The sequence below is a fragment of the Agelaius phoeniceus genome, chromosome 6 (assembly GCF_051311805.1).
Source record: "Agelaius phoeniceus isolate bAgePho1 chromosome 6, bAgePho1.hap1, whole genome shotgun sequence".
NCBI classification, from domain to species: domain Eukaryota; kingdom Metazoa; phylum Chordata; class Aves; order Passeriformes; family Icteridae; genus Agelaius; species Agelaius phoeniceus.
The window spans coordinates 62,152,426-62,165,921 of record NC_135270.1 but is presented as its reverse complement, the minus strand read 5'-3'; the positions used below and the strand labels follow the sequence as shown (position 1 = coordinate 62,165,921).

General features: G+C 52.4%; 1 protein-coding gene across 5 annotated transcripts in view; it reads right to left on the bottom strand.

Moving 5' to 3' along the window:
• TRIM9 (tripartite motif containing 9) overlaps window positions 1-13,209 on the bottom strand; it is a 74,459-nt gene extending 61,250 nt beyond the window's left edge. For 4 of the 5 annotated variants that reach the window (XM_054635439.2, XM_054635445.2, XM_054635440.2 and 1 more), the window contains exon 1: window positions 12,281-13,208. In XM_054635439.2, the coding sequence (XP_054491414.1) occupies window positions 12,281-13,096 (816 nt within the window). In that variant the 5' untranslated portion in view covers window positions 13,097-13,208. Of the gene's footprint in view, window positions 1-12,280 lie in introns of all 5 variants that reach the window. The other variant, XM_077180879.1, reaches the window with a different exon arrangement.
• Between the last annotated feature and the right edge of the window lie 287 nt (window positions 13,210-13,496).

The window sequence follows — 13,496 nt, the reverse complement described above, 5'->3', positions numbered from 1 at the left end:
CGAAGAGATTTTTCAAGAAATATGACAGCAACACAGCACTGCTGCTCCTCTGAGGGAACAGCCCCACAAAGAGCAGAAATGGCACAAGAAAGAAGGAGCTGGCTGAGCTACAAAGGAGCAGCAGGGAAGGGACGTGGGGACAATCAGAGGTGCTGTCACTGCTCCCTCACACAGCAGGGCTGAGCTGCAGAGCGTTTGCTGTGGAGGCTGAAGCTTGTTCTACACCTCTGCTTCTGCACAGCAAGCTCACAGACTAAAGTTAAACACACAGCACACTTCATCTGTGCTGATGCCTCAGGTTTAGCTTTTCTGTTTTTCACATTCTGTGCTGCTTTAGTGTGAGGGTCTGGGCTCCATATCAGGGGATGCTGAGCTCTGTGCACAGGGCAGGGAGACAAAACAATTCCTGCTCCAGCTGGGCACCAAGGACAAATGATCCAAATCTCAGCCCAGGAGCACAAACCCCGTGGGCTGGAGAGAGAAAAACAAGCAGGGTGGGACTGCAGGGGCTAAAGCTGGAATGGGACAATGAACTGCAAGATGCAAATGGAGCAGAACTGATCCCAGGGAGAGATCCCGTGCCCGGCCGTGCATTTTGGGGCCATTTTGGTTCATCTTGGGTGCAGGCCTGGCTGGGCTCTGGTGCTGCCCAAGGTGGATGCATGGAGGAGATGCTTTGAATCAATCCCTGCTTTATTCTGGAACTCCATCCAGCCTCTGCTCCAGGGCAGCCTGCACAAGGCACCAATGTGAGCAAGCCATAGACTAAACAAGTGAAACCAGCACACCTCATCTAAATCCCAAATTGATTTCTACCCCACGTTAATGTCTAACCCCATGTCTCATTCCCCCCTTTTCTACAAAATGAGTAAATTCTTTTACTTAGTACAAATCTCCATGATAACATTGTACCCTGCCAAAGAATGAGTGCTGTGCCACCCAGGGAATGGTGGCATCTGTCACCAAGCCAAGGGACAGCACCAGCCTCACCCAGCACCTCGTTAATCCAGCATTGTTTGCACATCAAGGGCTCTCCCAATTTATCATCTCAGATGTCCCAACATGAGAAAGCATTTCAGTCATGCCCTCAAATGTCTGTGACTTCAATCCTTGTCTGAGCAAGGCTGGAAGTGCTTTCCCAGGGAGGGAGGGAGGCTGATGCTCCTGCTGTGTCCTTGATGGGATTTCACCCAGCTCTCACAATTTTGGAAATTCCCACTTTATCTCCACGTGTTCTGTTATGAATTCCCACCATAATTGCTGCTGGGCTGGAGGAAGGGCACTGGTGCCAAACACACATTTCCTGGGAGACGACACACAGGGGGTTTGTGCAATTATTTGCCCAGGAGGACAAAGCAAATCCTTTGGGATTTGCTGATCTCCAGCCCAGCCCTTCCCTTTCCAGCATCCTCAGGGAAATGCTGCCACAATTCCCTGCCTGTCCTCCCCTGCTCCAACCTGGATCCCTGGGTGATGTGGGTGAAACAGCCCTGCCAGAGAGGGAACAGAGGGAACAGAGGGAACTCTGCCCCCAAAGCAGAGTCTGTGTCTGGAAATCAATAAATGTGCCTTGTTAGGAAAAATCCATTTCAAAGCTTGACACAACCCACCCCCCTTCTGCCAGCTTTGCATCCCCTGACAGAGAAAGCAAAGCACAGAATCACAGAAATCTGCTCTGAAAGGGGGATCAAAATCAAACCTCTGAGTTTGCCTCTGCAGGCAGAAAGGTCCTTCCCAAGCAGGAATCCCACAGGCACAGCAGAGACCCTGGGAATCACAGAATCCAGATTGTTTGGGTTGGAAAGGACCTTAAATCCCATCTTGTTCCACCCCCTGCCATGGGCAAGGACACCTTCCCCTAGACCAGGCTGCTCCAAGCCCTGTCCAACCTGGCCTTGGGCACTTCCAGGAAAAGGAAGCAAGGAGAAGGAAAATGGTGAAGTTAACAGAGCCACTGAATTAATACATCTTGACTGGAGGGACAGTGGTTATCTGGGAAAACAGAGGGATTTCACCAGGGAAAACCCCAAGAGCTGCAGGTGGGAAGCAGCTCCACAGCACAGGCTGTCAGGAATGATGCCATGGCAGCAGCACTGAGCTGAAGGCAAGGCCATAACCCAGTATTAATTCACACAGGAACACCCCAATCCTGCCACAGGGAACTGCAACAAGAAGGGAACTGAACTGACCATACAAATCCAGAGAGGCCAGGAGCAAGGGAAAAATGACAGAATTTAATACAAATTAAATTTGTACATTTGGAGACCAAAAAGACAAAAAAAAAAGGATCACTGGTTGAAAGATATTTCACAAATTTTTGGGGCTGGTGCAAATAATTTAACTGATACTTCCCACATATTTTGGCTTTACACCAAGCAGGAAGCAGCAGCCCCAGTGTGGGCAGCCAGGCTGGCATCTCCACAGGAGATCTCCTGGGATTTTCAGGAGGCACTGGAAGTCACAAATGTGATCTTCCACTCCAGTGGCTGCTGCAGCTGCTTCCATGGATCTGTGCTCCCTTCATCCATGCCAGCTGCAGATCCAACCCACTCCCCTTGGGAATGGCAACTGTGGCTCCAGCCCTCAGCCCTCCAGGCAGCATCCATGCATGCCTTATTCACATCCAATTCCAGCTTTTTTTTTTTCCCCTAAACCCATCAATTCCTATAAGGGTAGTAAAGGGGAAAGGGTAATTAACACTGATGGGAAATCCCTCAACTGCCAGATCCCTCCCAGGGCAATTTCTGCTGCTACAGAACGGAGCAGGCTCCTCTTAACAGCCCTCTATTTCTGTGACATGGGGAATTTAATGGCTAATTAAATACAAAAACGTGGCCCTAACCTCAATCCATGCTGTGCATATGGTGTTTGAGGTTGGCATCACCCTCACAGCCACCCCTCTGCTGCTCAAGAAAATTTCCAGCTGAACTTGGGTCTTGTTTTTTCTGCCCAGAAATTCTGCCCTGCTCAGAGCCTCTGCTGAGCTTTTCCAGCCAGCTCCAGGTCAGGCTGTCCCCAAAGCTGAATCCAACTATGAAAGCAAAATATGAGCTGGTTCAGGCTGCAAACAAAATTTTCCTTTCAACAGAGGCAAGGTGAATTCTCTGCCCTGCTGTTCTCAGCTCTGCTCTCCTTCCTGCATTAATCAGGGAGGTGCCACTGGAATGGGTGAGAGCTGGGCTTCATTTCTGTTTATTTGTCTCCCTTTTGAAGAGCTTAGTACATTTCCCATTTGTGACCCTCAGTGGTGGTCCCAGACCCCAAACCATCCCTGCTCTTTCCAGCTACAACTGGCTTGGAGAAACTCACCCTGAGAGCTTTTACTCCTCACAGCAATTCCACCACAGCCTCTGCCTCTCCTTCCAGGACTTCACCTGAGCCAGGGTCACCAGAGATTTATAACCCCAGCTCTCTGTGCCTCATGTGCCTGTTCTAAATAGAAATTTATCCAATTCATGTCAGCAGGATGAGCTGAATGAACAGGGAATGAGCTGGCTTATTTATAAGCCAATTTACCAGGTAAAATGCCTCATCCCAAGAACAAACAAAACAAAGACCAAGGCTGACAAAAGAGCAGCTTTGAGAGTTGTTATGTTTCAGGCACATTTTTCTTTAATTACTCTTTCATAGAGCTGGGAAGAGCAATGCAATTTGAAGGCACTCTGAAATAAATGAATTTGTGTGAGCAACACGAGTTAATCAAAGGCTGCTGGAAGTTCCTTCCAAGTTCAGGAAAGGAATATCTCCCAGTGCTATGTGCTGGATTGCTAGAAAGTGCACAGCAGGACTCCAAAAATGAATTTGTGGTCATAGGGGAAAGGGTTGTGGCAAGAAGAAAAAACAGGAAAGATTTAGATGGGATAGGAATTCTTGGCTGGGAGGGTGGGGAAGCCCAGAGGGTGCCCAGAGAAGCTGTGGCTGCCCCTGGAAATGTCCCAGGCCAGGCTGGACAGGGCTTGAAGCACCCTGGGACAGTGGGAGGTGTCCCTGCCATGGCAGAGTTTGGGATGGGATGATCCTGAAGGTCCCTTCCAACCCAACCCATTTTGGAATTCTGTGACACCAAGCAAAGTTTTCCCTTTAAAAGCCAAAACTTCTGGGTGCTGGATTATTTAGAGGAGCAGGAATGAGCAATGCAGAGCAGCCCCAAAGCCTCTGGAGAACATTTTCCCAACAAAAATCCACCATGCAGCAATGGCAGCTCCTGGAAAGCATCCTGTGAAACCTGATTAGTGAACAGCAAAGCCTTTCCACACTCTCAAGTGATTTATTTAACACCAGGCACAGTGTTTGCTCTGCTTCCTCATTCTGTTTTTCCAGGCTAGGGATGTGGTTGTGGGAAATGAATTTGTAGAGAGTTCTTAAAGCTTGATAGGAGGCTGACATAGTATTCAATTGTATACAAACTTGTTCTTGTTTAGCTGCTTTTTGGTTAAAGTTTCTTATATATTTTACTTCTCAAGTAATGTAAGCCAAGAAACACTTATAATGCATTGTAATTAGAAAAGAGCTTCTAATTATAATGGTGGTAATTATAACATCTGTATTGTCTCACCCTTCACATGAGACTGAAAATGGAATAAAAATTTTTAAAGCACCTCTCAGTTACCCCATCTCTGAGTCAATAAAAACCTTAACAGGGGAATTTCTGGGTATGGATACTGCAGAAATTTCCTTGAAAGAGAGACAAGAACCAGTCCCTGGGTTAATTTCCCCCATCTCAGCTGAGGTGCTCCTACAGTAAATGCAGAAAAATCCAGCCAGGAGGGTCCTTCATTCATCAATTGGCCAAGAGAAGAAAAAGGATGGGAGAGAAAGGAAAAGGTTGGATATTTACAGATGAAGATGGACCCCACCAGAGCTCAATGTGCTCATGGAGGTGGCTCAGAGCCTGTGGAGAGGCAGATGGTGGAACAGAGCTCTGCTCTGTCAGATCTGTGTATTTCTGGACACAGAATCATGGAGTGGTTTGGGTTGGAAGGAAACTCAAAGCCCATCTCATTCCACCCCTTTTCCATGGCAGGGACCCCTCCCACTGTCCCAGGTGCCTCCAAGCCCTGTCCAGCCTGGCCTTGGACACCTCCAGGGATCCAGGGGCAGCCACAGCTGCTCTGGGCACCTGTGCCAGGGCCTCACTGCCCTCCCAGGGAAGAATTTGTTCCTCATATTCTAATCTAACCTTCCCACTGGAAGGGAATAAAAGCTGCAGTGATTTCCACTCACTCTGAGATGACCCAGGGCCCATTTCCATCTGCAGATAACCCAGAGGTCACCTCCTGCCTCCTGGGCTCCACAAACCCCTGGAGAACTTGCTGTACCACACCACCTTTGATTTACAGGGGCTCTGGGGCTGCTCCTGACTCCATCAACTGCAGGGAGTGCTAAGCCAAGAGCCACCTGACTCTTATATATTATATATATAAAAGAAAGCTTTTATCCAAATAAATGAACAGGATCACCAGCACCACCTCTGGATGCTGGGCAGGCACAGGCTGGTGGAAATCACAGCATCATTCAGGCTGGAAAAGACTTTTAAATCATGAATAAGCCCCCATGTCCCTAAGTGTCACACCCACACAGCTTTTAAGTCCCTCCAGGGATGGGGACTCCAGCACTCCCTTGGGAAGCTTTATCCAGTGCCTAACCACCCTTTCCATGAGGAAATATTCCTAAATATCCAACCTGAACCTGCCCTGGAGCAGCCTAAGAGGGTTTCCTGTGGAATTTGTAGTCAACCCAACAAGGGAAGAGATGAGAATCTTGACTCCATGTTTCAGAAGGCTGATTTAGTATTTTATGATATATACTAAAAGAAAATTACATATTAAAACTATATTAAAGAATAGAGAAAAGAGACATCAGAAGGCTAAAAAAGAATGAATAATAAAATCTTGTGACTGCTCACAGCTTCAACACAGGTGGCTGTCGTTGGTCAGCAAGTAAAAACAATTCACATGCTGGGTAAGCAACTCTCCAAATCACATTCCAAAGCAGCAAAACATGGAGAAGCTGAAGCTTCCCAGCTTCTCAGGAGAAAAGATCCTAGCAAAAGGATTTTTCAGAACATGTGTCTGTGACAGTTTCTGCTGTCCTGTCCCTGTTCCCTGGAGCAGAGCCTGTCCCTGCCCCGGCTGTGCCCTCCTGGCAGGAGCTGTGCAGAGCCACAAGGGCCCCCTGAGCCTCCTTTGCTCCAGGCTCAGCCCCTGCCCAGCTCCCTCAGCCTCTCCTCATCACATTTTTGCTCCAGATCCTGGCATCTCTTGGCTTTTTCTGACTTCAAAGCCTCTCAGGCAGTTTGGCACCCTCTGGATTTGGCCACAGAGGGATAGAGGAGGTGGGAAGGGCATTTGGGCACTGCTGGAGAAGGAGAGGATGGATCCTGCTGCTGCAGATGGAAAAAGGGTGGTGGGATAGGAAGGCCACCACACCAAGGCTTGGGAAGCATTAAGGATTTTCCCTGCTTCTCTTTAAACAGCAAATATTTTACTTTGCAAGTGCAAACAGATCTTGGTCATAGAGCAACTCCCTGGATACTTCCCCAAGTGCTGTGGGAGCAGGAATTGCCATGGACACAAGGGCAGCACATTCCCAGTGTCCAAATCTCCCCTCCAAAGTTCCTCTGGCAGCCAACACAGAGCCCTGGCAAGTGAAAAAAGGAAAAATCCTCTCTGCTCATCCCTGTCCTGGCTCTGGTGGCCCCTGGGCACAAACTGAGGGGCCCTTGCAGTGTTTCCCACCCCTGCTTCTCCCCATATACCCAAACCAGCGGGAATTAAGTCCCAGTGTGGGATTTTGGGCTCTTAATAGGAATCACCTGCATCCCTCATTGTATCTGTGCTGGGGCAGGAGGAGCTGAGCCCAGGTGTCACCTGTGCCAATGAGGTGTCACCTGTGCCTGCTGAGCATCACTGCTGATCCCACTCAGTGAGGGGTGGAAATTGCCAGGGCTGAGCTCTGCTGCAATCTGCAGGGATTTGCAATCCAAGGACAGTTTGTGTCTTCAGCCTGGGCAGTTAAATCCCATGTAAAATTAAAACGGAGAGCTTTGTGTTCCTGTTGTACCTGCAGGGTGCCCCGTGGCAGGGAGGAATGATGAATCTGACTCCATGTTCTCAGAAGGCTCATTTATTATTTTAAAATACTATAATAATAGAAATATAAATTATATTACTATAATACTATAATAATATAAATTATATTATTATAATAATATAAATTATATCATTATAATACTATATTATAATTTTGTAATACTATATTATATTAAAGAATACTATATTATACTATACTAAAGAATACAGAAAGGAGATTTACTCAATGCTAAAAAACTAATAATGAAAACTTGTGACTGAGTCCCAACACAGCTTGGCAATGATTGGCCAAAGAGTCAAAACAATTCACAGAAAACCAATGAGACAATCCCCTGTGGATAAACAATCTCCAAACACATTCCACATGAGCACAACACAGGAGAAGCAAATGAGATAAGAATTGTTTTCCTTTTTCTCTGAGGCTTCTCAGCTTCCCAGGAGAAAAACCCTGGGTGAAGGGATTTTTTCAGGGAATGTGAATGCCACATTTTCCTTCCACTAAAGCCAAGATTTGTTTCTGCTTCTCTCCCAGAGGACCTGGACATGCTGCCTGAGCTCCTCAAGGAGAAAGTGGTCCCAAATCAGAATCTTGGAATCATTTAGGTTGGAAAATCCCTTTAAGACCACTGAGTCCAACCTTCCCCCAGCACTGCCAAGGCCACCACTGATCCATGTCCCCAAGTGCCACATCCACAGGGATTTTAAACCCCTCCAGGGATGGGATTTCACCTCACTCCTCACAGGACTTGTATTTCAGAGCTTCCACCAGCTCTGCTGCCCTTGCCTGGATGCAGAAAGCAAAGGAACATGGATGAGAGCAGAGAGAAGATCCCAACCCAAAGCAGAGGGAAGTTTCTTCCTGCACTGCCCAAAACCAGCAGAAACTTTTCACCATGGCACCCCTGACCTGTTCAGCTTCTTTTTAGTGCATGGCAAACCCAGGCTCACCTTTGCTGCAGTTGGGGTATGGATGGCAAAGGCAAAAAAAGCAAAAAGCAGCCCCTGGCAGCTGCGTCCCACACCCTGGGAGGTGCCCAGCCTGTGCCACCCCCAGGGATTGCCCAGCCATGAGCCAAGAGGTGCCAGGGACCCAAGAGCAGAGTCAGACACAAGAGTGATGGGCAACACCTCAGTATTTGAGAGACAGGCAGGAAGAACTGCTCTGCATCACTGTCTCTCCATTTCCCAGCACAGAACACTTTCAAACCTGCTTAAAATCTGCTACCAGAATCTTTTTCTGGGAGACCTTTTTAACCTGCACCAGAAACAGTAAAATGATTTTAGGACCAAGTTGGATCAACTGGCTGGGATTTCAGGGCGGTGGGAGACAGTGATGATGCCTCAGGTTTGAGCTTTTCTATTTTTCACATTCTGTGCTGCTTTAGTGTGAGGGTCTGGGCTCCATATCAGGGGATGCTGAGCTCTGTGCACAGAGCAGGGAGACAAAACAATTCCTGCTCCAGCTGGGCACCAAGGACAAATGATCCAAACCTCAGCCCAGGAGCACAAACCCCGTGGGCTGGAGAGAGAAAAACAAGCAGGGTGGGACTGCAGGGGCTAAAGCTGGAATGGGACCATGAACTGCAAGGTGCAAATGGAGCAGAACTGATCCCAGGGACAGACCCCGTGCCCGGCCGTGCATTTTGGGGCCATTTTGGTTCATCTTGGGTGCAGGCCTGGCTGGGCTCTGGTGCTGCCCAAGGTGGATGCATGGAGGAGATGCTTTGAATCAATCCCTGCTTTATTCTGGAACTCCATCCAGCCTCTGCTCTAGGGCAGCCTGCACAAGGCATCACTGAGATCCCTCCCAGCCTGTTTGTATTTGTACACAAGCATCCATCCATGCATCCATCCATCCATAAAAACACCATCCAGCTGCTGAGCCTGCACTCTGCACACATTTCCAGCAGAAGAGGGACTCAGATGTGTGAGGAATAAATGATTCAGCTCCATCTTGTGCTCCTGCTCCTGGCATGCCAAGCAGCATTCCAGCTTGTCAGGATAAAAACCCAGACAGCTGCAATATCTGTGCAAAACTGGGACAATTCAGATTAAAAACCCATTTCCCTCTGTGTTTCTCTGAATATTCACCCTGCTCCCAACAAGTGAGAGGAAGACAGGGGCAGAGAGGATTTGCCACAATCTGTGTCCAGCTTAGAAAGCCCAGCTCCCTGAATGACAATTGATTGTGCCTCAGCAGAGATTATTGTCAATGATCATCCCAGAGAACCTCCAGGGAGGAAAGGGGAAATTGGGGCAGCTCCCAAAGAGGGCTGTGCAAAACCCTTTGGATTTGGTTCCAATGGGGGGCACGCTGCAATTAGCAGGGATTGATTGCCCTGGGTCTGGCAATCACCCACTGGGGCATGAACAGAGCTGCTTTCAGGAACACAGCTCATCCAGGCACCCACAGGCTCTGGGGACAATCCCAGCCCTCCTGGGCCAGAAGGGAAGAGCATCCCAAAGAACGTTCACACCAAGAGGGGCTGGAATGGTGCAAGAGAACTCAGGAGCTGCCTGATGGGTGTTAATTAAAAGAGAGTTGATTTGGGTGGGACATTGGGAAGGAATTCTTGGCTGTGAGGGTGGTGAGGGGTTGGCACAGGGTGCCCAGAGCAGCTGTGGCTGCCCCTGGATCCCTGAAAGTGTCCAAGGCCAGCCTGGATGGGGCTTGGAGCAACCTGGGACAGTGAAAGTGTCCCTGTGAATAGCAGGGGATGGAGCTGGATGGGATTTAAGGCCCTTTCCAATCCAAACATTCCACAATTTCCTCCTGTGAGCTGTAGGTATCATTACACTGCCCATCACAGAGAAAAGCTCAGGCAAAAAGGGACAGTCACACCTTCAGCAAATCTGTCCCACCACCAAGGGACTGTGCTCTCAAAAAATGGCACCACCAGACACTTCTGCAAGAGGATCACCACTCCAATCCACAGGTGGTTTGGTTCCTAATGCCCAGTCCCAACCAAGATCAGCCTTGGAAATCATGGGTATTGTTGGCTCTGGTTTGATTGTGGTTTTTTGTTGAGTTTTTTGCTTGTTTGGTTTGGGTTTTTTTTTTGTTTTTTTTTTGTTTTTTTTTTGTGTGTGTGTGTGTGTGTGTGTGTGTAACAAAAATTAAGGTAAATAAGCTTTTCCCCTGATTTTGTTGGATGGCATCTCAAGTAACAATCTGAGCTCTCTAGCCCGGAAATCACTCCTTCAATTATTCCTTAGCACCACATTTAACTCCACAGACTCTTCCCCTCCCCTAAAAAGCAAACTAACACCAGGTAATAGCAGTGAACCCCTGCAGAAACACAGCTCTCAAGACAGATGAGGCTCCACCGTCCAAGATCATCATTTGAAATAATGTTACATTATCCTCATCTGTCAGTTACATCAATGAAACAGCACTTGCCTAAAGCTCTCCCCCGGGAAAAGGGATTTGGAAGGAAAAGCTAAAGCTCATTTCATTCCAACCCCTCTGCCATGGGCAGACACCTCCCACCAGACCAGACCAGGCTGCTCCAAGCCCTTTCCAACCTGGCTTGAGCAGTAAAGCTCTCCAGGTGGAATTCCCTGAGTTCCAAACTCTGCCTGTTGCTTCTCATCCCTCTGCTCCACTCCACAAGAGCCTGGCTCCATCCTCTGCCTCCTGCCAGCAGCTCCCCAGTCACCTGTGCCACCCTGGGCATCCCACAGCAGTGCCAGCACTCTGGGATCAGGGATTGCACCCCATGCATGGGGACAAGGGCACCAAACTGCTCTGGCACATCTGCACAAGAGCTCTGAAAATCCAGAGAGGAGCTGCTCCTGCTCCCAGCAAAAGGGGTCAGGAAAACCCCCTTCCAAAAAGCACCATCAAACCTTCTCCCCACAGCACAAGGTGCTCACCCCCCTTTTAAGGGCACTGTGCCAAGTGACACCCTGTCCCTGCATGCACCCACTGACCCAACTGGGGGTGCAGAGCTCCATCCCAGAGATCTGCATCCTGCCAGAGCATCCTGAAACATTTCTTGAAAGCAGCCCAGCCCAGTCCCTCCCACCGGGAGGTCACACCCTCCCCAGCTCCTTGTCACAGGTCCCCCCCACCTGCTCCCATCTGCTGGAGCGGGGGCCAATTACGGCGATGTTCATCCAAGGAATGACGCCCATCCCTGTCCGCCCGTGTCCCGCTCACTTCTGCCCCAGTGCCCTCGGTCCCTGCTGCGAGCAGGGAGGGCGGGAGGCAGAGGATGGATGGAGCTGAAGATGATGATGGCCACATCCCTGCCTCAGGCTCCGGGACCCTCTCCTCCAGCAGGGACGCGTGGGGAGCGAGTGCAGCTGATCAGTATTCAGGGACAGCTCCCGGCTGCCCGCTGCCACCCCTCCTCCTCCTCCTCCTCCTCCTCCTCCTCCTCCTCCCGGTGACTCCGAGTGCGGCAGGAGGTGGCACCCCGCGGCTCCCCGCTCCCACGGTGCATTTCACGCCTCCCTCCTCCTCCTCCTCCTCGTCCCCAAACCATCGCTCCTGTTGCTTTCCCAGCCCTGCGGCGCAGATGTCCCCGAGCCACCCCCGAGGGACGCTGCCAGCTCCTTTGGGGCAGCTGGCACGGCCGGATTTGGGGACCCGCATCAGGAGAGCATCATCTGCACGATGCCAAGGGGGCAACACGGGACGGGAGAGGATGAGGATGGCCGAGGATGGGAATGGCCGGGGATGGGAATGGCAGGGATGGGAATGGCCGAGGATGGGAATGGCCGAGGATGGGAATGGCAGGGATAGGAATGGCCGAGGATGGGAATGGCAGGGATGGGAATGGCAGGGATGGGAATGGCAGGGATGGGAATGGCCGAGGATGAGAATGGCCGAGGATGAGAATGGCCGAGGATGAGAATGGCAGGGGATGGGAATGGCAGGGGATGGGATAGCCGAAGATGGGATGGCAGAGGATGGTAATGGCCGAGGATGGGAATGGCCGAGGATGGAATGGCTGAGGATGGGATGGCCGAGCATGGGATGGCCGAGCATGGGATGGCCGAGGATGGGAATGGTCGAGGATGGGAATGGCCGAGGATGGGAATGGCAGGGGATGGGAATGGCAGGGGATGGGAACGGCCGAGGATGGAATGGCCGAGAGTGCTCCCACCCTGCTAGCCGGGGGAGATGGAACCTGTGGCACAAGGCGGCTCGGCTGGGGCTGCTGGCACAAGCCGGGGCTCACCTTGTGCAGCTTCCACATGGCTCCCAGCGCCTTGACCTCGTGGCTGGAGTGTTTGCCCTCCTCCAGGCACTGGTAGCACACGGGGCTCTTGCACTGCACGCAGTACATGCTGTGGTTCTCCAGCTCGTGGTCGGTGCAGGTGGAGATCTTGCGGGGGCTGAGCCGGCGGCTGACGCGGCCCTGGGCCGGCGGCACCAGGCGGTGCTTGGCCAGCGGTCCCCGCGGCGGGTGGCACCGCAGGCGGCACGGGTCGCAGTAGAACACGTCGCACTGCTCGCACATCACGGCCGCCTCCTTGGGCGCCTTCTCGCAGAGCTGGCAGCGCAGGGCCGCCGCCCTGCCCTGCTGGTAGCGGTCGATGACGCCCTCGAGCAGGCGGTTGCGGGGGAAGCCCCGCAGCCCGCGCTCGTCCAGCACCAGGCTGCGGTGGCACTGCGGGCACGTCAGGCACGCGTTGCGCGGCGGCGGCGGCGGCGCCAGCGCGGCGGGAGGAGGCGGCGCGGCCGGCGGGAACACGCGGACCCCGTTCGGGGACTTCTGGCACGGCGTGGTGGGAGCGCTGGCGAAGCCCCCGTAGGAGCCGTAGCCGCTGTCCGCCTCGCTGTAGAGGCTCATCTTGTCCAGGTCCAGGTAGTCATAGTCGGAGACGGCCGAGCCCGAGGCGCGGCGGCTCTGCGGAGACTCCGAGTCGGGCGTCTGCACCAGGATGTTGCGGGCGCACGCCTGGCACAGGTTGTGCGAGCAGGGCAGGATGATGGGCTCCCGGTAAAAGGAGCCGCACACCGGGCATTTCAGCTCCTCTTCCATCTCTTCCATAGGGGAGGGAAGGAGGAGGGCGGCGGCGCGGCTCCGGCGGCCGCGGCAGGAGCCCGAGGAGCGACCCGCACCGCACCGCGCCTCGGCGCCGACTGCCGCCCGCCCGCCGCCCGCCGCCGCGCGCGCCGCCGGGCCCCGCCCCCCCGCCCCGCCATTGGCCCGCCCGCCGGCGCGGGGGTGCGCTGCGAGCTGCCATTGGCTGATCCTCCTGTCCGTCATCCAGCGGGCCCGCCCCGCGGCGCCGCTGCGGGGGCTGCGCTCGGGGCTGCGGCGCCGCTGCGGGGTCCGTGAGGGAGAGCGGCGGTCCCGGGCCTGCCGCCGCTCTTCCGCTGCTCTTCCCGCTGCTCTTCCCGCTCATCTTCCCTTCCCCGGCTCCCGGGAAGCGACACCACAGCCCCGC